General features: G+C 58.7%; 1 protein-coding gene across 2 annotated transcripts; it reads right to left on the bottom strand.

Annotated features, from left to right (window-relative positions):
* Positions 1-1,690: 1,690 nt before the first annotated feature.
* Positions 1,691-21,884, bottom strand: ACE (angiotensin I converting enzyme). Of its 2 annotated transcripts, XM_037069883.1 has the most exons (26): positions 21,721-21,884; positions 21,113-21,444; positions 20,316-20,483; positions 19,635-19,728; positions 18,796-18,939; positions 18,119-18,310; positions 17,462-17,559; positions 16,904-17,076; positions 16,363-16,586; positions 15,882-16,026; positions 15,474-15,572; positions 15,118-15,240; positions 14,518-14,729; positions 13,709-13,845; positions 12,790-12,948; positions 12,405-12,492; positions 10,369-10,512; positions 10,003-10,194; positions 8,198-8,295; positions 7,823-7,995; positions 5,752-5,975; positions 5,300-5,444; positions 4,898-4,996; positions 2,916-3,038; positions 2,381-2,568; positions 1,691-2,209 (listed from the first exon to the last, which is right to left on the bottom strand). In XM_037069883.1, exons 1-26 carry the CDS (start codon positions 21,788-21,790, stop codon positions 1,980-1,982), a joined length of 4,074 nt encoding a protein of 1,357 aa, XP_036925778.1. In that variant the 5' UTR covers positions 21,791-21,884; the 3' UTR covers positions 1,691-1,979. The 2 variants fall into 2 exon arrangements, with proteins under 2 accessions (XP_036925778.1, XP_036925779.1); XM_037069884.1 differs by lacking the exons at positions 14,518-14,729; positions 15,118-15,240; positions 15,474-15,572; ... (8 more) ...; positions 21,113-21,444; positions 21,721-21,884 and adding an exon at positions 13,986-14,208 and having other exon boundaries at positions 13,709-13,893.
* Positions 21,885-23,545: the final 1,661 nt, after the last annotated feature.

The raw sequence follows: 23,545 nt of genomic DNA, 5'->3' as shown, positions 1-23,545 counted from the left end.
CCACCAATAGTCTCAATGCCCAAGTGGCCTGTCTCCCTGCTGTCAGTACCTCCTCTCCTGCCACCGCTGAGGTAGACTGGGCCTTGCCCCACTCCCTGAAGAAGGCAGTCACTGGAATCTGAACAAGTTCTGTATTTCGGAAGGCCCGGTGGGTGGGGCTGGTCGGGCAACCACAAGCGTACGCTCCTTTGCCCTCATTCTGCAGCCCAGGCCTTTGCGTGTGAGTGCCGGTGCCCTCCTCACACTGCCCACGGGCTCTCACGGGCAGCGTGGGCCTCTGCCATTCACAGAGATGGGAAAGGGGGGAGGTGACAACAACTTTTGCCTGGCAAACAAAGAGCTTTCAAAACATGAGGCTGGGGAGAGGGTCATTAAAGAAGCCTATTAAAGGAGAGGCTTGGAACTATTTAGAGAATGTTTATAAATTCCATTGTCCCAAGTAATTGGAAACTTCTACCCTCTTGCATATCCCAAATACCCCAGCTCCACATCCTGCCCCACAGAACAGCCTATACAACTAAGTCTACGTGAGACACATGCATACAGACATATGCACACGTAAGCATAGACACACACACACACACATGGAAGCTGCGGGTGGGGGAGCAGAAAGCGCACTAAAGGATGTTGGGGACAGACATCAGGGGCTGGGGCTGGCTGGGGCCGAGGCAGCAGCAGAGCTGGGAAGAGGCTCCTGGCCCAGGGTCCTGACTCAGGGGGCCTGGCTGGCCGTGGAAGGAAGCCCATGGCCCTGGAAAGCTGAGCAACTTCCGTTTGCCCAGATTCTAGGTTTGGCGCTGACAGACCTGAAAATGCAGCCGGTCGTGGTAACTGGAAAGAGGGTGAACAGCTCGGGACAGTGTGGTCCTCTTTAACTACGTGCTGAGAAGAGACGGCTGGAGAGGTAGACACGCCGCCACGGCAACAGTTCTTAGCTCTTGGTATCAATAGAAAGGGCTTTTATTTTCTTCAGTTTGTGGATTTTACAAACTTTGCACAATAAACGTAAATAAAAGTTATAAAAACATGTTCTTCAAAATGATACTTGCTCACACCCGCACAGGCCTTCTGGGAGACTCGGGCTGAGGGTGTGCACTGGTGGAGGGGCGTGGGCAGCCTCCTGCGGCTGCTGCCTGCGCGGGCTCTGCCTGTGGCCGTGCTCCAGCATTTAGGACCCCTCCCTAGCCGGGCAAAGGGGCCTGGCCATGGGCCCCGGGGGCAATACTCAAGTGGCTCTGTCCACTAGGCAATGAACATGGGGCTGGTGCAGATAGGGGCTTGAGGTGACCATGGGGCCAGTCCTGCGCCCTCAAGGCACTTTCGCACAGGTGAGCCTTCCTTCCGAGGGACCTAGCCATTAATGGGAACGGCTGGGGTAGGACTCCCACAGCACAAGGAAGTGGGAGGCAGGAAGTCCAGAATGCCTGCTTCCCAGAGTCCTCCTGGGTTGGTGCCTGGGACAGGCAGGGGCTGACTGCCAAGGCAAGACATTGGCTGGTTGCCTGGGCTGGAGGGAAGGCAGGCGTGGGCACTGCTGGGGGGTGCCCAGGCCAGAGCTCTGGGGCATTTTCCCAGGCTCTTCTTGGAGGAGGATGAAGTTGCCCATTGAAGTGACTCGCTTGACTGCCAGGAGGTGGGAGAGCATCCCCGACCCTGTCCCTGGCTTCCCGGTGAGGGACACAGACTCAGATGGGAGGGCAGGACCTTTAATTGTGTTCAAGAGAGACTGGGAGGGGGCTGCTTGTTAGGTGGCCTGGTGCCCAGGGGCTAGGAGGCAGGGGTCACAGAGGTTCTGGGTCTGGAGGGCGGATTCTCAGCACAGGACAGCAGGCGGAAGGGGAGAGGGTCCAGGCAGGAGGAGGAGGAAGGCCCACTGGGGTGAGCAGGGACAGGGGTGGAGGGGTTTTGGCCCACCCCAGGCACCTATGCTGGTGTCTAGTGGCGGACACTCCCTAACTGGCCAGCACGGCCCAGTCATCTCAGGAGTGTCTCAGTTCTACCTCGGAGCCGAACTGGGGCCCATGGTGGGGCCGGTGGAGCCTGTGGTGGCGGATGCTGAAGAGCCGCTGGGTGAGGCCCAAGGTGGCCACCAGCAGTGCGACGCCCAGGAAGAGCAAGACCCACTGGCCCACTCGGGCCTGCTGCTCCTCTAGGTCCAGGCCTAGGAAGTTGACGCGGCCGTTGCCCGGGAAGGAGCCTTCTGAGTGAGCTGGGCAGGAGAAGCAAGGAGAGCAGGGCGGTGGGCAGGGCTGGGGGCATCTCGGCTGGCTTCCCTACCCTAGCTCCGAGGCCAGACTCGGACCTGCCTGGGCTGGGGAGGAACCTGGCCTGAGTGAGCTCTGTGGGCCGGCTGGGGGCAGAGGCGGGGGCAGAGTGGTACCGGAGTCCGGCGTCCAGTTGTACTGAGGCCAGCCCAGCGTCTCCCCATGCCGCCCGTTCTCCGTGAGAAGCCAGTCCAGCAGCGGCTTGAAGTAGTTCATCATGGCGGCTGCAGACATGTTGGGCTGGCCCGTGATCAGCCTCATGGCCTCTGGCCATGGCTTACTGTAGCCCAGCTTCATGGCATCTCTGGGGAGCACCAGAGAAGGGAAACCAAGTTAGAAGGGCAGATGGGGAGGCTCCCTGCCCCTCCCACCCTTGCTGCCTCAGCCTAACACCCACCATCCAAACCCCGTCTCCCAGCCTCAACACCGGTGTGGGAGGGCCCGGCACAGTGAGGGTAGGTGAGGGGTGGCCTGCATCCAGGGGGTTCTAGTTCCCTCCTGGAGAGCCTCATCATGACAAATAGGCTCCACCTGGGAGTTCCCAGCCAGTGCACCAAAAAGGCAGGTATTCCCAGCAGAGCCCCATGGGGCTCCCCAAGGTGGAGGGGTCAAAGGGTGGCAAACAGTCAAAGGCAGGCCAGGAAGACTCACGCCAGGCGCTTCCCTGCCTCCTTGGACTGGTAGATGTCACACTGGTGCAAGGGGCCCTTGTGGCCAGCCGCCTGACACAGTGCCTCGTGGAACTGGAACTGGATGATGAAGCCCACAAAGTACCTAGAGGGGAGGGAGGCATGGCTTTGGGGGCTGGTGAGGAGCCTGCGCCCCAGCCCCCCTGCCCTGGCCTCCCACTATAGCCAGGAAGCTCCGGTAAGCCCACTCTGGCCTTCAGAGTCATCTAGGCCCCCTTCCACACCTCCACCCTTGAGGCTCTCTCCACATCTCGGGAAGGCCTGTGCTGAGCAGCTCTGGGGTCCCTCGTGGGGGAGGAGGGTCAGGGCAGTACCCTTCAGAGGTTTGGCAGGCTGCTTTGGAGACAGTGAGGTCTCCGTCCCTGGGGTGTATGCAAGTAGAGGCCAGCTGTTGTGCAAAGGGTCATGTCTATCTGGCAGGGCTATCTCGGCAGGGAAGCCAGCCCAGTGATCTCCTTAATCCCAGAGCAGCGGCGATTCCCTGGTAGAAATCTGCTGTTCAGCTGGAGCCCCCTCTAAGTCTGCCGAGGTTTTGAATGCCCCAAACAAACAGCACAGGCCTCCCACTTTGAATGCTGGGCACAAGCCATGTGCCACTGACTTTTCTGGTGTTTCCTAAAAGTGCTTTGCCAAGGCTGCTGGTCAGAATCAGGAATGAGCCTCCTTTGCCCACTCCTGCCTGGAGAATTACCTATGCTAAGCTCAAAAGCTAACTGTCACGTGGGCCTAGCTTCTGTGTGAAAGTGAATGCCAGCTTGGAAGCCTGGAAACCAGTCCAGAAGGAGGGTAAGAAGCTCTTCCTATGGGTCACCCTGGCACACTGTTAAGGCCAAGCCTGTTCCTAGGTATCCTTAAATTTCCTCTCTGGAGCAATGGAGCAGGCTTTCTTTCCCTTCCTGGACCCTGGAGGACACAATTCACCCACCCCACACTTACTTATTAGACCTTGACTATGTGCTGACATTATGCTGGGTGCTGGATGAAAGGGCGGGCACACGGGCTCTCCATCATTGGGCTTTTAGGGCGCACAGGAGGCGAGGGCTGGACAGAGCCAGAGCCCTCACTGCCCTCTGCGTTTGCCTCATGGGAAGCCTGGGCCACCTGCAGCCCAAGGTCATCAGGAGCCCCACCCAAGGCCTTCCCAGACCCCTGGCTTTCAGGAGGACTGCAGACCCTGCAAGTCCCCACTTAGCCTACAGCCCGGAGAGGGACACGGGATGCTCTGGACACCTTCACGCTGCAGCTGCGTGACTCACGGCACTGGTGTGTTCGTGCACGTCATTTCAGACAGTGATTTAATAACAGTGGGTTGTGGCCACTGTTTCCCAAGCCCGCTATGTATTAGATGGTGTGCTTGGAAGTTAACGTTTGTAACAGACCCGTGAAATGAGTTTTCACAGGTGAGGGAATGACACAGACATTGAGGAGCATGCTTAAGGAACAAAAGGTGTGTAGACAAGATTCGAACCCAGTTCCGTCGGACCCCAAGCCCACGACCCCATGCCCCTATCAACACAGCCTTCCAATCTAACTGGGTCTCTAACCCCAGTGTCAGCGTGCATGAGGTCATCCAGGTTCAACTCAAATTGTATCACAGGCAACATGTTTGATGCGTATAGTAAAGGAATCATAATCTTGTTAAAAAAAGAAAGCAACAGGGCTCACTCAGCCATGATCTAGCCATGGGCCATGGTTAATATGTTAACAACCTAACCAAGGTCTTATAACCAGTAGCTACTCGGGGTAGGATTTCTGTTTTCAATCATCCACAGTGTAGACGCTCCCATATCAAGAAAACAAGACAATGGCCAGCCTTGGTTGCAGGTGAGTGGTGCAGGTGAGTATGCAGTGCAGCCAGCTACCCCCTCACCCCAGTCATCCCGACCAGATGTGGCAGTGAAAGCAGTTTGAACACTGAGCGGCCTCCTCCCTTTCCCTTGTTACCTGATATAAGGGACATTTGAAGGAATGTGGAACTTGGCCCCGGGGTCGAAGTCACCTTGAGACCTGGCCACTGGTGGGCAGAGGCCCTGGTACTTCAGCCTGTCAAGGTGGAAGACAGGTTGGAGAGGGGTCTGAGGAGAACCGAGCCAGACGGGGTTGGCATTTTTGACTCAAAGGGTGGTCCTTGCACCTGGGACTACACTGGGCACCCTGAACTCTGGAGTGCTGTGTCTCCGTGCACAATCACCCCTACACACCCCATCACACACACAAAGACCCATGTGCACAGGTGCACGCACACACTCAGACCACAGACACAGACACACTTGCCATGTGCACACACAGACACCCATCTCGGAGTCCCTCTTCCTGACCCAGACCCACGCAGGAATGTTCTAGAACCTGAGGCTCCACCACTCCCGGTTGTAGTTCTCCTTGGTGATGCTTCCATCAAACACCCTCCAGCGCCACTGGTCCACAAGGTAGCTGAAGGGGATAAAGGCGATCTTGTCGAGGGCTATCTTCATCAGGAAGTTGATATCTTGCTCTGCCAAGGGAAGGAAGCCTGCAGTCAGGCCCGCACCTGCCTCCCACCACGTCTAGGCAGCTCGCGGGGGTGGGTGTGCGATGGGTGGAGGGGGGAGTGAGCTGTGTCTTTTTGGCTCCTGTGACCTGCCTCTTGGGGTGGCCTGTGGGTTCCAACCTCCCGGCTCACTCTGCTGTCGGCCCCGTTATTCCCCATTGCTCTGTCCCAACCTCTGCCTGTGGGCCACTCAGTCCCCTCTCCCCACATCACAAGCTTGCCACCCCTTCCTGGTCCCTCTGCCCGCCAGGATCTCCTGTTCTTCTCTCACCATAGCTGCCACCGTCGCTAGGCAACAGATTGATGGTGTGCAGGTGCTTAGGGGTAGACACCGAGAGGGCCAGCACGTCCCCAATGGCTTCGTGAAAGCCAGGGTTGGCACCCTCCCGGAAGGTCACAGGCAAGTCCTTGTACTGCATGAAATACTGTATGTGGCCCATTTCATGGTGGGCCACCACCAGCTCCTCCATGTTCACAGTGGTGCACTGCTTGATCCTGGGAACACAGGGATGGAGAGAGGGTGTGAAAGGGGCCAGTGAGGAACCCTGAGGACCTGACACTGCACTGCATACAGAGCAGACCTCCATCACTGCGGAAAGTAGAGAACCCAGCATCATGGGAAAGAAAACCAGGAGGAGGTATGGAGTGAGCCTGAGAAAGAGGGGATCTGGGGCTCAGAAGCCCCTACAGTGTGGTCGTTGAGGGGATTCCTCTGCCGCAGCTTTTCTGACTAGCTCCAGCCCACGTGGCCACGTTGCTTTCCGACTGTGCGAAGTGCTTGCTCTGGAGACCCTGGGACACTCCTTTATGGCCAGTGCAGGACTTGCTAGAATGTGGTTCCTGCAGTTTCTTGGGCATGTTTTGGCTCTCCCAAGACTCAGGCTCCCTGAGGAGACACCAGCGTCTGGGCTGTTCTGCAGCCTGCGTGTCCAACCGCAGCAAGCACATTGGCCCCTGGGTTTCTACAGCCAGGTCTGAAGCGACATCCACAGAGCCATTCTGGCCAGAGCTTCTGCCTTTCTCTCCATCTTTCCTCATTGTCTTTTGTGAGCCAGCAAAGTTCTCCTGGGATCCAAGCAGAGTCTTTGGGGTCCATTGACCCCATTTTCCTGCCATTCTGTTGGGAAGGCAAGAGCCACCCAGCATCCTGAGGCTCGGGGTCTATCCACCTTTTCCTATGACTCCCCCATACAAGGAAGGACCCCCCAAAATAGCTCTCACCTCCTTGATTCTCTCTGTACCCCACTCTATAGCTGTAGCCCTTGAAGGAAGGGCCTAGGGCCAGTGGGCCTGTGAACCCTGTCTGGCTTTTTCCAGGCTCTCTGGGTCCACTTTTCTCATAAGCTGCCACGGATCCTTTTTGCCACTCTCCCTCCCAAAAGCTGAGGTCCTCTGTCCCCTCTCTTGAATCTAGGTTGGACAGGCTTCAGCCAACAAAATCTGGCAGAAGTGACTCTGCTCGTTTTGGATTTAACCTTTAAGAGACTGGCCGTTTCTGCTTTTGCTTTGGGGATGCAACCAGGTAAGAAATCTCACTGTCAGACTGCCATACTGTGAGGAAGCCCAAGCTGGCATGGAGCGCATTGACCCCCTCCAGCTGCCCCAGCCCAGGGACACAATGTGGGAGTCAACCTGAACATTCCAGCCCCAGCATGTGCCACATGGAGGGAAACTGAGGAGCCAAACCAACAGCTAGAACCAAGGCCACAGACCGACGGCTCCACTACACCATCCCAGCCGTCTTCAGCCATCAGAGCTCCCCCAGCCATGGTCTCTGTCACTGCAGGGCAGGGCCAAGCCATTTCCACTGTGTTGGCTGACTCATAAAGTTGTGTTCATACCACTAAGTGTTGGGGAGGTTTGTTATGTAGCAACAGATAACTGAAGTGTTATCCTTTGGTGAAGACACCTTCTGAGCCCCTGTTCAGTGAGGGTGGATCTGTGTGAAGTCACCCATGTCCTCATGTGTCCACCTGTGTTAAGGCACATGCACCCGAGGAGAGAGCTAGCTGTGTGCAGGGCCCACCTGGAGTGAGAGAAGGCTGGGCAGCTCACAGGGTGCACACACCCAGGACTGGGGTCTTGGGCTCTGACAACTGACCGGGCTGGTGGAGCTAGCTGGCATTTGAAAAAACCCTCACCTGGTAGATGAGTTTCTCCTGCCAAAAGCCAGTGGCCAAGCTGAGGCCAGGCCCCATACTCTTGACCTTCCATCCTAACCCTCGCTCTGTACCGGCTTTTGCTCGCTCTGGCTGAGAGGGGCCAGCAGTGGAGCCTATATTTAGCTCATCCCCTTATCTGTGGGCTCAGGATAAGGTCCCCTGGCTGCAACCTGGACACACCTGAAGTCCTTGCCATTGTAGAAGTCCCAGGCGGAGGCATGGCACACCACCTCCCGTCCATCGGTTGGCTTCTCCAGCATCGACTTGTTCCAGAACTCGGGGGGCACAGGCAGAAGCCCCAAGGAGGTGAAGAAATTGTTCGCTTCCTCAAACATCCTTTTGGGAGTCCAGCCCTGTAAACAGAGGGAGCTCTGCCCAAAGTGGGGACTGTGGGGGCAGACTGCGTGTCATAGGTGGGGAGGTACTGGAAGAGGGCCAAGCTGGAAGGAACTGGTTCAGAGGCCCCCCTCCTCCTGGGGTGGACCCTCCCTTTCCTTCTCCTGTGGCCTGGGGCCCCCTGGAGGAGCAGGTGTGAAGGAGAGGACAGGTGCAAACCTGCTTTATCATGGCCTCTGTGGCATCCATCTTGGGGGCTGAAGGGAAGGGAGCCACCAAGTCATAGATGTTGGCCCAGCTCTGTGCCCACATGTTCCCTGGAGGCGGGGAGGGGAAGAAATGGTGGAGATGGGAGAGATGGGTGTTATTTCTCAGGTTCAGCACCACCATGTGGGGAGGGGGATCAGACCCCAGTCCTGCTGATCGTAACATCTTTCCTCTGTCTGTGAATTGTGCTGGGCACTTAACATACATTGTCTTCAGCCTAAACATCCAGCCCACAAGGTCATTACTTTTCTGGCTCACGGGTAATCCCCTTCCTGCCTGCCCATCAAGGAGTCAAGATGGCCTCTGAGCAGTGGGGACCAGTGTGACCAGCAGCTGTGTACAAACGCAGAAGCCTCAGGTCCCTGGGACAGCAACAGCAACAAGGGCTTGTCGCACGTGGCCGCCACTTACTGAGAGTCAAGGAGCCCGCCCAGGGCCCAGGGCTCCTGAGTGAGGGGTCTGGGGCTTAAAGGCAGGGAGTCAGGTGCCTTCTGCCCAGCCACTCCCGTGTCCCCTCCACGTTGCCTGAGGCTGGTTTATGCGGTCCCGGCTGCCTTCAGGAGAGGTTGATGCCTTTGCACGTGGTACGTGATCAGGACCCAGTTCTCCGGGAATGGAGAATAGGAAGATATTCAGAATGAGTGGAACAGTCCAGAAATAGATTTGGGGTAGAGAATCTTTCATAGTCAAAGGAGCTTAAGCTTGAAGTGACATCAGGTGGAGTCTGAAGTACACCGCAGTAAGAGTGAGGGAGAGAGAGAAAGAGAGGGTGTGAGGGAGCCAGGGCCTGGCCGCTCCAACCCCAGGGCCTGAGTTCTGAGCCCAGCTCTACCCCAGCCCCTCAGGCCCCCTGGACACATGGCTTCCCCCCAAGGTTTGTGCCTCTCAGTCATCAAGCTGATATCTCTCCACTTTAATGTTCTTTGGTCTCACCAGAGGGGGGTCGAGGACAGGCCTCCTCAGTTGCAAAGACCCTCGCGGTTGAGTGGGAACTAGACCCAAAGCCAGACTAGCTTCTGGGGTCTCACCCATGATTTATAAATAGTCTGTGGCCCTTTCTGCTCACATTGACATGTTCCTGATGGTCCAACAGGGACAGGAACCTGGTAGCCTCTACTCCTCTCTGGTCCCTACCATCCCTTACCGTCTTTCACTGCCTATTCCATGTGCTCAGGGCACTTGAATTTATAAGCCCTGAAAAAAGAGGGCCCCAAAGTTGAGGTGGATCTACACTCTCAAGGTTCTTCTCTGGTCTCCTAGCTCCCCCAGACTGCACGTTGAGTCTGCCCTTCCGCTCCCTGCCCCGACTTTCCCACCTGCCGTAATCTCTCATCTTTCAAGGCTTCGCTCACACCCCCCGCCCCTGGGTAGGCCTCCACTCCCACCCCCAGCCCCTTCCCTCACCCTCCGTATCACACTGCCTTGAGCTGTGATGGGTAATGTGGGCTCCCTGTGGCAAGATTATGAACTCTCTCCACTGTCCCACCAATGGTGACTTGTACCACGTGAATCTGTGGCAAGCATGGCACCAAATGCTAGCTCTCCTCCCTGACCTCAGCCCCACCCACTCCAGCTGTGGCAACACGTCCTCCACTGGCTCAAGCCTTTCTACTCTCCCACCTGAAGTGCCATCAGCAAACCCTTCCCCGCTTGCCTTCTGCTCTCGCTGGCGCTAGCTCCTGCTAGCGCTGGCCCCACCCTCCCTCACGCTGGCATCTGTCTTTGCCTCCACCTGAAGGCTCAGAGCCTGCCCTCACCCAGCAGATGAGCCGGGATGGGGCCCTCCAGGTGGATGTGCTGCGGCCCATAGTGGCGGTGCAGGGCCCGGCGCACATAGGCGTGCAGGTTCAGGTAGAGCGGCTGAAGCTCCTGGAAGAGTTGCTCCAGGTCTTGCTCCAGGGTTGGCATCTCGTACATAGATCTCCACGAGTCGCCTGCGTCTATGTAGCCTGTAGAGGGGACACACCTTGGCTCTCCAAACACCTGACCATCCCCTGAGCAGCCCGCCACCACCACCTCCTCCAGGGACCTTCCTCTCTGGGCTGAGGGTTTGTGAGAATCTCTCTGAGGGTCCCAGGGGGGCTGGGACCAGAAAGCCAGTGATACCAGCCCGAGGGACTCACCATTGAGCTGGGCAGCCTTATTGGAGAGTTCCACATATTTCGGGAAAGAAGGGAGGATGGATCTTCCCACCTTGTCTCGCCAGGTCTTCCATGCCCACAACAGATCTTCGTATTTCCGGTTTGTGGCCATCAGAGTTGTAATATCTGGGGATGGAGGGTGGTGACTGGCTTGAGCCCCCAGCTCTCAGCCTACCTGCCACCTCTCTCTAAGGTGAACTCAGTCACAGAAGTTCAGAGCAGCAATAAGCCTGCCCAGGCAGCAAGTCCAGTGAAAAGGGGGAAAGGGGGTGTCCTTTCTACGTGGCCTACAGGGTGGCACTGCAGGAACACCATATCAGGCCATTGCAGGCTTTCACTGTGCTCCTTTTCACATGAGCAGTAGGTGACATGGCTGGTTCCCATGGCTGAGCTGGGCCCCTGCCTGGGAGAAATGGCCTGAAGGTCACAAGACCTGAGTTTTTGTTCTAGTCCCTCATGGGCCCTAAAATTACCTTGCAAGTCACAGGGACCCTCTTTCCCTAATTATTAAGTGGGGACAATGCCGGCCCTCACAGGGGAGTCCAAATCAAAGGGGAACATGAGGTCCCTGAGTGGGGAGCGTCCCCTGATCATTTCCATGTCCCCACAGGGTGTGGGGCGTCTCCCACGGACTGGAATCAAACTGGACTGAGTGAAATCACCGCATCGTCAGGGAGCCAGAGAGCCTGGGCTTGTGGCCTGTCGGAGCTGCCGCGTGTGAGGCCTGCACGGCACGGGCCATGCGGAGCTGACACACAGGCCACAGAGCTGGGCTGAGGATGGCGTGAGCTCCAGGGTGGGTCCCTCCCTGCCCTGGCCCCGGCCGGTCGGTTTCAGCCGCCACTTGCGGTTGTCCACGCTGCATCATCTGCCTCGCTACACAATAATACTTCTCACAGAGAAAGTACACATTTGGAAAAAACTATACTTTGAGAATTTCACACCTGCCCCCTGCCAGTGTGCGCGTTCTGCGTTTGTGGGTGTTTCTTATTTTCACTAATGACAGTGCAGTGACCGGACGGCCCAGCCCTAGATTAAGAGGCTAATTGATGGGGGGGGAGGAGGATGAGGGCTATGTTCCCCTTAGTGCTCTCCTCTGTAAATGCACGCAGATACACACACACACACACACACACACACACACACACCACATGGGTGCGTACATTTGCGTGCATACCCACATGCACAACCCACTGGACAAGCCCCGTCCCATGAACACTGATTCTCTCTCTTGTTTATTTTCCATTTCCCCTTCTATTTGTCATTGTTCTAGCGTGGGAGTTGGGCAGAAGGCCAGGAAGAGACTATTTCTGGGTGGAGATTCCTCAGCGATAATGTTTATGCGTCAGCTCCCCAAGCCTGGGAGGGGTGGGCCAGGAGGGAGGGGGTGTCTGGCTGTGTGCAGGTACTGGGGTGTCCAGGGTGAGCTCTTTCAAAGGGGAGAAGGTAAGAAGGACCCGCCAGTGTGGCAAGAGACAGGGGCCAAGTCCACTCTTTCCAGCAAGAAGTGGCAGTCGAGGGGGTGAAGTGGGGCACAGTCCAGACCATGGCAGGGGGTTCTAGGGCTGTGCCTTCAGTTTCTGGACGGCAAGGGAGGGGCCAGAGAAGGCAGGGAAGTAATGGAGAGGATCGAGAAAGGAGCACGGAGGAGGAGTGCCTGGAGTTCCTGTCCCGATTTGGAGTCCAAATCCTAAAACCATGAACTGGAGCCTGTGCTGCCCTCAAGGGCTGAGTACAGGGACAAAAAGAGAGACGAGGAGGTCCCAGAGGGGTCCTTGAGGGAGTGAATGGGCACACCCACGGGCGGGCAGCGGGTTAGGCCAGAGAGGAAGTCAGTGCTGGTTCTAAGTGGGGCAGAGAAGCCCCCCTGGTGGAAATTGGGGGAGCAAGTTTCCCCAGGCATGCTGACCCCACAAATTAGGAGCCCCTAACCCCCTTTTCACCGGCCAGCACCTCGAACACTGCCGCCGCCCCCAGTCTCCTCCATCCCCTCCGGCTCCTTCCCCACTCCTGCTCACCGGGCTCCAGTTGCAGACAAGTGCCGTTGGCGTGGCACACGGAGGCCACGCTGTAAGTGGTCTCCATGTCCAGCAGGATCTGGTTATACTGCAGGGGGAAGGAGAGAGGCAGTGAGCTGCACCCCTCTGCTGCCTGCTCCACCCCAGCCCCTCACAGTGTGTGTGTGGATGGGGGGTGCTGTGGACCTGGGGGCACCTGTTCCCAGTGGCGCTGCCTTCTCAGTAATTCTGCAGGTATGTGTTGACATGGCAGATGTCACAGCTTGACAAAGCGGGCAAGAGACAGCAGCACGAAGGCCAGAGCCTGTACTGAGCTCGCTGCCCCGAGTGGGACCTGATCCTGGCCTTGGACCCTCCGCTCCCTGCCTCCCCCAAAGCCACACACCTCCTCCAGCTCCTTTTCAGGCAGCGCTGCCCGCTCGAGGTCCTGAATCTTGAGTATCATCCGCTTCAGGGTGGTGTTTTGGAAGTAGGTCACGTCGAACCGCCTGGCCCGGGTGCCGAACGCTAAGGTGTGGTTTGCCATCTGTATGTTTTTCTGCAGCTGAAGGCAGAGGGGGTGGGTGAGGGGAACCAGGCTGTGAGGCTCCGGAGCTTTGGAGAGGCCCCTCAACAGATGCCCTCAGACACATCCTGCTGGGGGGGAACCCTTGCGGGGTGGGGGGAGCCTAGCCCCTCCCCCTTATCTTAAAGGCCGTCAGGATGGAGGCAGCTTGATGTTAGCACTGTGGCCGGCCTCTGCTCCGAGCCAAGGCCCCCTCTGTGAAATGGGAATATGATTGTCGGTTTTTCGAGGCTGTTGAGGAAGAGATGAAGCAACGGACACAGAGTGCCAGAGAACAGCAGCCAGCACACGGCGTCTTCAGGAAACATTCTTTCCCCTCCCTGTGGCTCACCTTGGATAAGCTCCGCTCCCCACAGAGGTAGCGAATGGGGGGGGAGGGAGGGCAGCCCTGGCTATGGTGACAAATGGGAGCTTTCTATCTTCTTAAAAATGGACTTCAGCATCACTCATTTGTATACAAGTTATTCCTTCACCAACAACCAATTGATTGTCAACGAGAGACTGCTTGTCTAGGTGTTGAGTATATGCCCCAAACTGAAGGTGAAAATTGTTTTAAATACTCTATCCGGATTTTTCACAAATTCTGAGGGCCTCCCTGTGCTGAGGCAACAGGGGTGTGGAGGGTGGCCTGCACTGCCTCCAGTTTTGGATGGTTGGGCCCGGGGTAGAGGGGCACACAGGGCTCTGTGTGAGCGCTGGGGTGGGCATGCGCCACTCTGGGCGTGCGGTGGACCCCTACCAGGATCTTGCTGGTCTCCGTGCTGATGTTGGTGTTGTAGTCCCAGTTGGCCTCCGCATATTCATTCCACACCACCTGGGTTTTCTCATCATACTCCTCCAAAAAATTGCTGGCCGTGACCTCATCGGTCACCAGGACTGTGGGACAGAGTGAAGGGAAACAGACAGACCTCCCCTTGACCTCTCCTGCCATTGGCCTGAGTCGCTGTCCCCCTGCCTTACCCCCACCTTCCCCCCCAAATCCCTGCCCCCTCGAGGCCCTGCCCCATCCCCCGCACTGGTCCCACTTGGGCTCTGGGTTATCTGGCTGCTGGCTGTTGCCTGGTGAGTTGTCTGGTTTCTGGTTGTTGCCTGGCTGGTTGTTCTGTGGCTGAGTGTCACCTGGTGGGTGACCTTCTGGCTGGGGACCAGCGGGGGGTGCCCCCAGCAGAGCAGGAAGAGGAAGAGGAGGCTGGGCAGTCCTGAAGCAGCCCAACCTTGGCCCATGGCCGCAGGAGAGAAGAGCCCTACAGCCACCACCCCCTGGCCAATAAGAGTGGAGCCTAGCGCATGACCTCATAGAGCAGTGTGACTGGTCAGCCTGCCCCAGGGGACCTCAGATCTGAGCACACCCTCTCTAACATGCTGAGGGAAAGACAGCCCCATCTGCCACTCCAGGGCCCTACTGAGGGGCTAAGGGGCTGCCTGGCCCTCCAGAGATGGGCATCAGGGCCTGCCAGGAGGAGCTGATCAGGACCTGGCTGGGGGCCTGAGGTCCAGAGCCCAGAGAATGTGCCTTAGGGCCCTCCCCACCCTCACTCAGAGCTTTACCAATGTCCTCTGGGTAATTGTTGGGCATCGGTGGCTGCCACTGATATTCTGGCCAGCCCAGGACCTCGCCGTTCCGCTGGTTCTGCTCCTGCAGCCACTGGCTAATCGGCTGGAAGTAGTTGAGCAGTGGCTGAGCATCCAGGGCCTCTGAGCCGATCATGTCCTTCAGCACCTCCTGCCAGGGCCGCGAGGAGCCTGCCCTCAGCACCTCCCTGCCAGGCAGAGTGGGCACCATGGACATGGGGCACTCAGGCCGGTGTCCACTACTGGCCCACCTGACCTAACTCTCCGGCCACTTTTGCCCCTCTGCTAGAACAGTGGCATTAAGACTCTGGGACCTAGGATTTCTATAAAGGGGGTGAGGGACATTCGTCTGCCCCTTGGGGAGTGAGGTCCCAAGCCAGCCGCCCCCAGGGACTCAGATCTGGGCCCACTCAATAAATTGGATGAGAGAAAGAAAGGAGGGGGTAGGGAGGAAAGAAGCCCCCCCCATCAGGTTTGCCCTGTGGTGCAGTCACAGGAGCAGCTAGTGGCCTTCCAGACATGCCCTCCCGGCTTCTCCCCCACCCTCCCACTTGCCCTCCATCTCCTCCCACATACCGGAGCTTGTCCCCTGCTTTGGTGGACTGGTAGATGTCACACTGGTGCAGTGGGCCCTGGTGGCCTGCCTCCTCGCACAGGGCTTGATGGAACTGGAACTGCAGGACAAAACTCACAAAGTACCTGCAGGCACAGGGCAGGCGTTGGGGGCTGGAAGGGGGCCCTTGCCCAGGCACCATCCAGCTTCCCACAGGGCCAAGGCTGGACCAGGGGCTGCCTGGGGAGAACCAAGCCTGGCTCAGCCAAATTCCAGGGAAGAATGTGGGGATAATCCCTGGGAATGGGTGGGGGCAGGATCACAGGAGCAGAGGGAAGGGGACTAAAGGTATGACAGACCTGGGTGGGGACAATAGTACCTGATGTATGGTGTCATATGTGGGATATGAAACTTAGCTCCGGCATCAAAGTGGGTTTCATTTCGGATAACTGGAGGACAGATGCCCTGATACTTGGTTCTAAAAGAGGATGGTTAAATCATCTTAGGACCTAAGTATTGCCTACGGGCTGGTTTAGCTTTTGCAGAAAAGGCTGGTAAGCAGGCATCCCCACTTGGCTATCCCTTCTGCATCCTGGCAAGTTGGGGAAGGATTCCTGGAGGAGGGCATTTTTAGCAGGAAAGAAGAAAGCAGGGGTGGGGGTGGTGGCAGGGGACAGGATGGGGACATGGTTGGAGAGGAGGAGACCCGGACTGGTGGAGGCAGGAGGTTCCTGCTCGCTCCGGGGGCCATTTGGGGTGAGGCCTTTTCGGATCCCTGTTAGCTCACCGGAGATACCACCAGTCAAAGTTGTAGCGGGAAGGTGGAGTGCGTCCACTAAAGACCCCCCAGCGCCACTGGTCCACCAAGTAGCCAAAGGGCAGGAAGGCAATTTTTTCCAGTGCCATCTTTAACAAGTAATTGATGTCGCTTTCTGTTGGGAGAGGAGATGAGAGGGGTCAGAGGAGAAATGGGAGTCCAGCGAGGATCAGGTGGGCCTGGGAGGAGACAGCGGGAGGGCTGGCTGGGCAGACGCAGAGAAGGGAAGGCTGGCCTTCCAGACTGTGGGGCCCTGCTCGGCAGAGGGTCCTTGGGCAGTGTTGAGTTGGGACTCAGGGTGAGCTGTGAGGCACCAAGTGAACCCCCAAACCTGCCTGACCTGGGGCAGTGAGGCAGAAATGAGAAGGGTGAATGGGAGCAGGGGTAAGTGTGCACCCTGCTGCTGGGTGGAGTGGGCCTGGGTGGGGCTGGGCCCTCCGCGCCCCCATACCTGTGTCATTGACCACGCGGTCCAGCAGGCCGATTTTGTGAAGGTGTGCAGGAGTGGAGACAGAGAGCGCCAGCACATCCCCGATGGCCTCGTGGAAGCCAGGGTTGGCACCTTGGCGCAGGGAGATGGGCTGGTCCTTGTACTGCAGGTAGTACTGAACGTGGCCCATCTCGTGGTGCACTGTGGACAGCTGGTCCATTGCGACCCGTGTGCACTGCTTGATCCTGGGGCAGGGAGAGGGCGAGGGTGAAGGACAGGGCGGGGCAGGGACCAGCACGTGGGGAGAGGGTGGTCCTGGGGCTCCAGGAGCTGGTGGAAACGCACAGAGCCTCTGCCCTGCCCCAGCCCACTTCCTTCCGAGGTGCAGAGCTGACTGCCTATCAGCTGCTGAAGGACAGTGGCCTGACAGCGGCCCGGGATAGACCGGCCCCCCAGCCAGTGGGGGGGCTGTGGGGAAGGTGGACCCGGGAATCAGATTTTCTGTGCTCAGGCTGCCAGCCCTTCCCAGAGCCCTTGACCCCTTGCAGCCCTGGGTCCAGACCTGAAGTCCTTCCGGTTGTAGAAGTCCCAGGCAGAGGCATGGCACACCACCTCACGCCCATCATTCGGTTTCTCCAGCATGGACTCTGCCCAGAACTCAGGAGGCATGGGAAGGAGCCCCAGGGAGGTGAAGAACTCCTCGGCCACCCGGAACATGTGTGTAGCGTTCCAGCCCTGGTGGGGTGCCGGTGCACGTCAGGGGCGGCCACCAGCCGCTCGCTGTGGCTGCCCTGGAACAGGTCTAGGGTCCCCCACACAGGTCAGCTCCCTGCCCATGAAGGGCATCTCTGCTCTGTGACTTCCTCATCCAGAGGTGGGGACCCTCATAACCATAGTGGATAAGCAAAGTGGACTCCTCACACCCCAACAGTGGGGGCTGGAGAGAGGGGCTGGCACCTCATTGAGGACCTACACCCCAACTTTCCACTTACACACACACTTCAGGCTGCTTCTCTGTAGAAAGGGAGAGACTGAGGTCCTACCTGACCCATCTCCCTCACACGGCTCCTTCCCACCCCTCTTCCCCTGTTTCCCTCTTGCTGTCCCCTCCCTGGCCTACCTGCTGCACCATAGTAGTGGTAACGTCAAGATTGGGCTTGTCAGGGAAAGGCACCACCATGTCGTAGATGTTGTCCCAGCTCTGGGCCCACATGTCCCCTGGACAAAGGAGGGGAGCTGGAGAACACGGCTCCCTGCCCAGCCAGTGCCTGCCTCCCCAAGCCTGGCACTGGGCAGCTCCCAGGCCCACAGCAGCCAGACACCTGGGCTGAGGCCAGGAGGCCGGTCGTCTCCACATCAGTCCCACTCACAGTCCCAAGTGCTCCGTGTACCCAGGGGCCCAGGAGGCTGTCGGGGCCCTTTCTGATAGCGGTGGGATCCCTGCCTTCTGAGCCTGAGGCAGGGCCACAGGGATGGCTTTTCTGGGGCATATGCTATGATTCTTCTTCCTCCTCCACTGGACCTGGGGTCCAAGCCCTCACTGTGGCTCCCAGCTCCGCCTTTTACTAGCTCTCTGTGCTCTGCCAAGTCACTCACCTGCCCTAAGCCTCAGGGTCCCCATCTGGAAAGCAGGAATGATCACGAGAAGGATCACCTGCTTTATGAAGGTGTTGGGCAAGCTGCTCGTGCATGGGGGAGGGTACAGTGTGGTGCTCTGAAATGGGAGACGCGGTGAGGATGATCCTTGGGGCATGTGGAGGCATGGCCAGGTCCTTACCCAGCAGGTGAGCAGGGATGGGTCCCCGGAGGTTGATGTATCTGTCCCCGTAGCGATGGTGCAGCATGCGGCGGACGTAGGCGTGGAGGTTCAGGTAGAGGGGCTCTAACTGACTGTAGAGGCGCTCCAGATCCTCCACGAAGGTGGGCGCCTCGTACCAGGAGCGCCAGTAGTCCCCCGTGTCTGAGAAGCCTAGCAGCAGGCAGCGTTGGGATGCAGCTCAGGCCGGAGGCTCTGGCGCCTCTGCCCCCCAGCCCCCACTTAGCCACTCTCCTGGCTCAGAGCCTGTATATCTGTCAACTAATGGAAGGGATGGCTTAGGGGTTGATAATCCACAGTTTTCTAACTAGGGGCCGAACTCCAGCTAACCAGATCCTGGAGAGCCAAGAGGCAAAGATGAATGCTAGGGAGGGGAGGAGTGCCAGGAGGGGCAGGTAGGAGGGGTGGTGTGAGGGCAAGATAGCATTCTGGGGGAAGGCAGGTGGGGGTCCCGCCTGCTTCCGCCATCCGCTGTCTGTGTGACCTTTGGCCAGTATCTGCAGTCATCCCAACAGCTGCTCTGTCTGCCTCAGGGGTTGGGGCTCAGTGGAGACAGTGGATGGGGAGAGCACCTTGCAAGCTGGGTACAACAGCACCCGCACAACGGCAGGGTGGGGGTGGGGGTGGGGTGTGCTCACCATCCTTCTTGTGGGCCTCATTGCTGAGGGCAGTGAATTCCTCGAACAGGGGTTTCAGCGGGACGCCCACGGCATCGTGCCAGCCCTCCCAGATGTAGAGCAGCAGGCCGTAGTTCCGAGAGACGGCCAGGATGTGCATGAGGTCTGAGACACAAGCGAGCAGGGTTAGAAGACTTCCATGCTGAGGTCGGGATCAGCCTTCATCAGAGCTCCCACACTGGTCCTCTCCATTTCCACCTGCTTCCTCAACATCATGATATCCCCAAAGCCAAGGGCAACCTATAAGATGGACGGGATGGGGCTGGGAGCCGGATGAAGCAAGCACCCAGGCAGGGCCCTCGTCTTCAGGGAAATGATGATCTAAGGTGGTTGACGCAAAGAGGACATCCAGAGGCGGAAACTTAGACAGACCCTCCGCGGCTCATTGGATGGAGTGGCTGACCTCAAGGCTGCCTAGTAAATGGGGGTGGGGCATAGGGAGAGAGGTGGATGGTATAAGTGGAAGTCTGGAGGGGTCTAAGGCCTATGGAGAGCTCTTTTGGAGACTGAGAGGACCCCTAAAGGGGGAAAAAAAACTGAATAACCCAACGCAGTCAGGAGGAACAACGGGAGAAGCCAAAGTACACAGAGGGGTGGGGATGGCCCATGGGCTGGAGGTTCTGAAAGTCAGTTTGCCAGGAAAAGCAGGCATGTGGGGACACCTGACAGTCCCACCTCAGTTGGAGGTCAGTGTCTTTGGGTTTACCCACTCTCTCCACTGGTGCCATCATCTTGGGTTCAAGGTGATGGGAAGGCCTAGGAAGCCCCAGCAGAGAGGCACTGTAGAGACAAGGTCGTACCTGGGTCGAGGGACCAGCAGGTGTCATTCCTGCGGGGGTAGCAGACCTTGGCAGTGGAGAAGATCCTGTTCATGTTGCTTTGCAGAGAGTTATACTAGAAAATTGGAGTTGAGACCATGTTAGTGATGAACAGCCCCAAGATTCCCCGACCACCGTCTCTTTTCACTAGAAGGAAAAGAAGGTCCAGAGAGGGGATGTGGCTTGGCCAGGCCACTCAGTGGAACCAAGAGCACTTCTGATCACCAGTACACCAATTCCCTCTCCAACAGAAGCAGCCAGTGGAGGTGGAGACAAAGTGTCCTGAGTCAGGAGTGGGCTCCCACCTGGCAGGGAGGGCAAATCCCCTGCCCTACTGGCTTTGATGCCTTCTCAGTCCTCAGTCTTTCTAAGGAAACCTATAAACCAAACCCGCCTAGGGAGAAATTCTGAAAAGTCCTGTTTTGTCTTTTACTGTTTACTTGCATTTTGCTTTCTACTCCATGATACTTGCTTTAATACAAAACAACTTCCCATCACATCTCCAAGAAAAATCAATACTTCAGGAAGCCATTCTGTGCTTACACTGGTTTCCCCTGCAGATCCCAGAGTCCCTCCCTCCCAGGTTCCCCTCCCCACCTCGGTTGGGCGGTGGTAGGTACCCAGGCCACTTCTTGCCTCTACCCTCAAGTCCCCTGGCCCCACCTGCTGCCGCTTCTCCAGGGGCAGGTTGGCAGGACCCAGGATGCGCACGCCACTGAGGACTCTTCGCAGTATTGGGTCAGTGAAGTTCTGCCAGATTGGGTCGTACAGTTCCTTGGCCTTCTGGCCCCAGACCTCTGCAAACTCTTGGTTGAGTAGGGATGCTTCCTCCTGTGGGCACCGGAAGGGCAGGGACTTGTATATGGGGAGGCCTTGGTGCTGGGCGAGGAGAGGAAGGCCAAGGGCTTCTGAAAACTGGAGCTTCCGGGGGCCCTACTTCCTCCCCCTGGGCCCTGGGGTCAGGGACTGAGGGACTCTGCCTCAGGGGAGCGGTAGAGCAGAAAGGGGGCCAGAAGAGAGGTAGGGGATGGACGGGGAGAAGCCTCAGGGATGAGCAGCGACAGGAACAGTGAGAGGCGGGCTGGCTGCGGCGGGAGACGACGAGGTCCTGGAGCAGAGCCGGCATCCTGAGCGAAGACTGCTGCTGACCCAGCTCCGGGTCATCCCTGGGCGCTGCCACCCAAGCGAACTCGGTCTCAGCGGAGCCCGCCTCATCCGTTCGGTTCCTGTATTGGCCCGGACCCGGTGCCCAGCACCGCGCTAGGCGGCCTCCCTCCGGTCTGATGGAGCGCGGTGGGAGTGGGGTGTGTGGGGGCTCGCGGGCCCCACTCGGTCTCCACGGCCCCCAGCCCAGGGCACGCGCCCCGCGCCCCGCGGTGACTCCCCGCCCCCCACCGGCGGGCCCCAGGCCTGTGATTGGGCGCCCGGGCCCCGCCCCCGCCCCGGGCCCGCGCGCCCACCTGGCGCCGCGCATTCTCCTCGGTGATGTTGGTGTCGTGCGCCCAGCTGGCCACCGTGCTCTGGTACAGCACCTGCTCGGCTTTAGGGTTGAAGCTCTGCACGAAGAGCTGCGCCCCAGCCTCATCAGCGGAAAAGTCTCCGGGCTGCAGTTCGGGGGCCAGCGCCAGGGCCGCGGGCGGCGACGGCGGCGACAGGAGCAGCAGCAACAGCAGCAGCAGCTGCAGAGGCAGGAGCGGCAGCCGCGGCCCGGGCCCCGGACGGCGCGACGCGGCCCCCATGGTCTGGTGCTGTGCGAGGTGCTGTCCAGTCTCCCGCGCTAAGCCTGCGGGCTCTGCGGATTATAAAACCCGGCGGCCGCCGCCTTCCGACACACCCCCACCTCCCCGCCCCGCCGCGCTTCCTCTCCGTCTCCAAAGTCCCCCGGCCGCGCGGGCCTAACAGAGCGGGGCGGGGACCGACGCTTGGCCCGCCCGGGCAGGGGCGCCGGCCTGGGGAGGAGCCGAGGCGGCCCCCCGCGAGATGCAGCCAGGAGGTGGCGGATGGGGCTTAGGTCAGGCTCAGGCGGAGGAAGCTAGCAAGGGGGTCCCCCGCCCTCCAGCACGCGCACCTTTTACGCGGAGGGACCCAGCAGCCTGCTGGAACACCCAGGCCTGCCCGCCGTGCCCTCTCCTTGTCATCACACAGCCCGACAGCCTCAGCGCAGGGACCCGGGAGTCCTGCGGTCTCTGCCGCTCAGTCTTCCGGCCTAAGGGCCCCAGGCCAATGGGGCTCCACAGTGTCAAGGTGAAAAAGCTGTCCGCAGCGCCGCTGGCGCAGCAGGGCGGTTAATGATCAGCCGCCACGTCTGGGTTCTTCAGTCGGCCTTGTGGGGGAGGGGGTGGAGAGGGACCTTATGGTTGGGGGGAGAGTTTAGGCTTTGGCAGGCGCCTGGGGAGGTGCTGCAAAGCTATTCAGAGCCCCTCCCCAACACACACACGCACACACCTGGGGCCTGGGTGGGGGCTGCCAGGAAAGGGAGGGCCTCTTCTGGGAGGGGGGCAGAGAGAGGCACAGCAGCGCGGGCACACCTGCCCTCTTCCCGTCGGGATTGCTCGTGCGGGCGCAACCATGCAGCCTTTGACAGCTACAGAGATGATCCTACGGATGAGAACAGCCCCTTCATTCAACCGTTGAAGAAATCAAGTCTCAGGCTGAGTGACTGAGTCACCACATTCCCCATCAATTTTTCCCTGCCTGGGGCATGTGCCCCTCTAAGTGGCAAGCATAGGGGGAGGGGGGACAGTGGCACGCTTTTGAAATGGCTGGGGAGGCTGGGGGTCCCCCCTAATTTGTCAGCACCCTGGTGTCTATTGTCAGAGGTGGGAGGACCCAACACCCAGGCAGACACCCCAACAGGTGTGGGAAGGGGTGTTGAAAGAAGCACAGGCTAGGCAGAAGGAGCAGGCAAGGAGCCAGGGACAGCTGCTGAGGAGTCCCCAGCCGTTTGGGAGTCACCTGGACTCCTGGGTATCTGCATGTGGTATGGAGCCTGGGGCTTTGAGGGACACATGGGCTCATGTGTCACACTTGGCATATGAAGTGTGGCAGGAGGCTGTGCTACCCCAGTAGCCTTGAGGTCATGCTGTCAGATGACATGGTGCCAGGGAGAGGTGTGTAGGGGAGGATGGGCGTAGGGGTGGGGAGGAGGTGGCTGTCCCAGCCCTATGAGGGGGCAGGCAGGGTGTTGTCAGTGTTGTCCTCCACCCTTGCTGGGTGGAGGGGAGAGAGGAGGGGGGAGAGAGGAAAGCTGGGGCTTTTCCTCACACCAGTGCACTGCAGCATCGGCTGAGTGGACCCCAAGATCAGATCAGCCCAAGTGAGGGCGAGGGCCAGGCTTTCCTCCTCGGAGCCACCCAGATCTCCCGTGGTCCTCACTGCTTGGCTTTCCTGGCTTTGAAGGCGAAGGGCCACACATTCCCCGTGAGCTTCTGTCTTCCGGGAGGGAGCAGTCTCTCTACCTGCGGAGGCCAGAGGGAGGGATTCTGAGTGGGGCACCCCTTCAGGCCCTGGAGGAGTGGTCCTGAGGGTGGGGGGAAGGGTAGAGAGGAAGAAGAGTCTGAGGCTTAGCCAGTACTCTGGGAGCCCTTCTCTTCTGTCAGGAAAGAAACTGCAGAAGGCAGATGGAGGCAGGTTTCAGCCAGGGCCTCGTATCAAAGCGCCCGTGAGAACCTAGTCTGGGAGGATGGTGGACCCTGCGCTCTGTGCTGCCCATCCATTCTCAGATCTCGCCGTGTGGCACTGTGACAGTGGGCGCAGAACATCGGAGTTAGGGCCCGAGTTTAGCACAGAACAGCCGCTGCCTCCTTGAGACATCATAGATGCAAAGGCAATTCGGGCTTCAACGATACTCTAAACCCCAGTTTACACGGAGCAAACTGGTAACAGCTGGCTGG

This window comes from Sturnira hondurensis, unplaced genomic scaffold, assembly GCF_014824575.4.
Source record: "Sturnira hondurensis isolate 20B ecotype Veracruz unplaced genomic scaffold, ASM1482457v3 Scaffold0018728, whole genome shotgun sequence".
NCBI classification, from domain to species: Eukaryota; Metazoa; Chordata; class Mammalia; order Chiroptera; family Phyllostomidae; genus Sturnira; species Sturnira hondurensis.
This window is presented reverse-complemented; position numbering and strand designations above follow the sequence as displayed.

Excerpts from the sequence above, each read along its gene's own strand:
- ACE (XM_037069883.1), bottom strand. The coding sequence starts at position 21,790 with ATGACAAGGAGAGGGCACGGCGGGCAGGCCTGGGTGTTCCAGCAGGCT. Across the intron at positions 13,846-14,517 it reads CAATTACCCAGAGGACATTG|TCCTGGTGACCGATGAGGTC; the intron begins GTAAAGCTCTGA and ends TCTGTCCCACAG. Across the intron at positions 10,195-10,368 it reads TAAGGCTGCCCAGCTCAATG|GCTACATAGACGCAGGCGAC; the intron begins GTGAGTCCCTCG and ends TCCCCTCTACAG.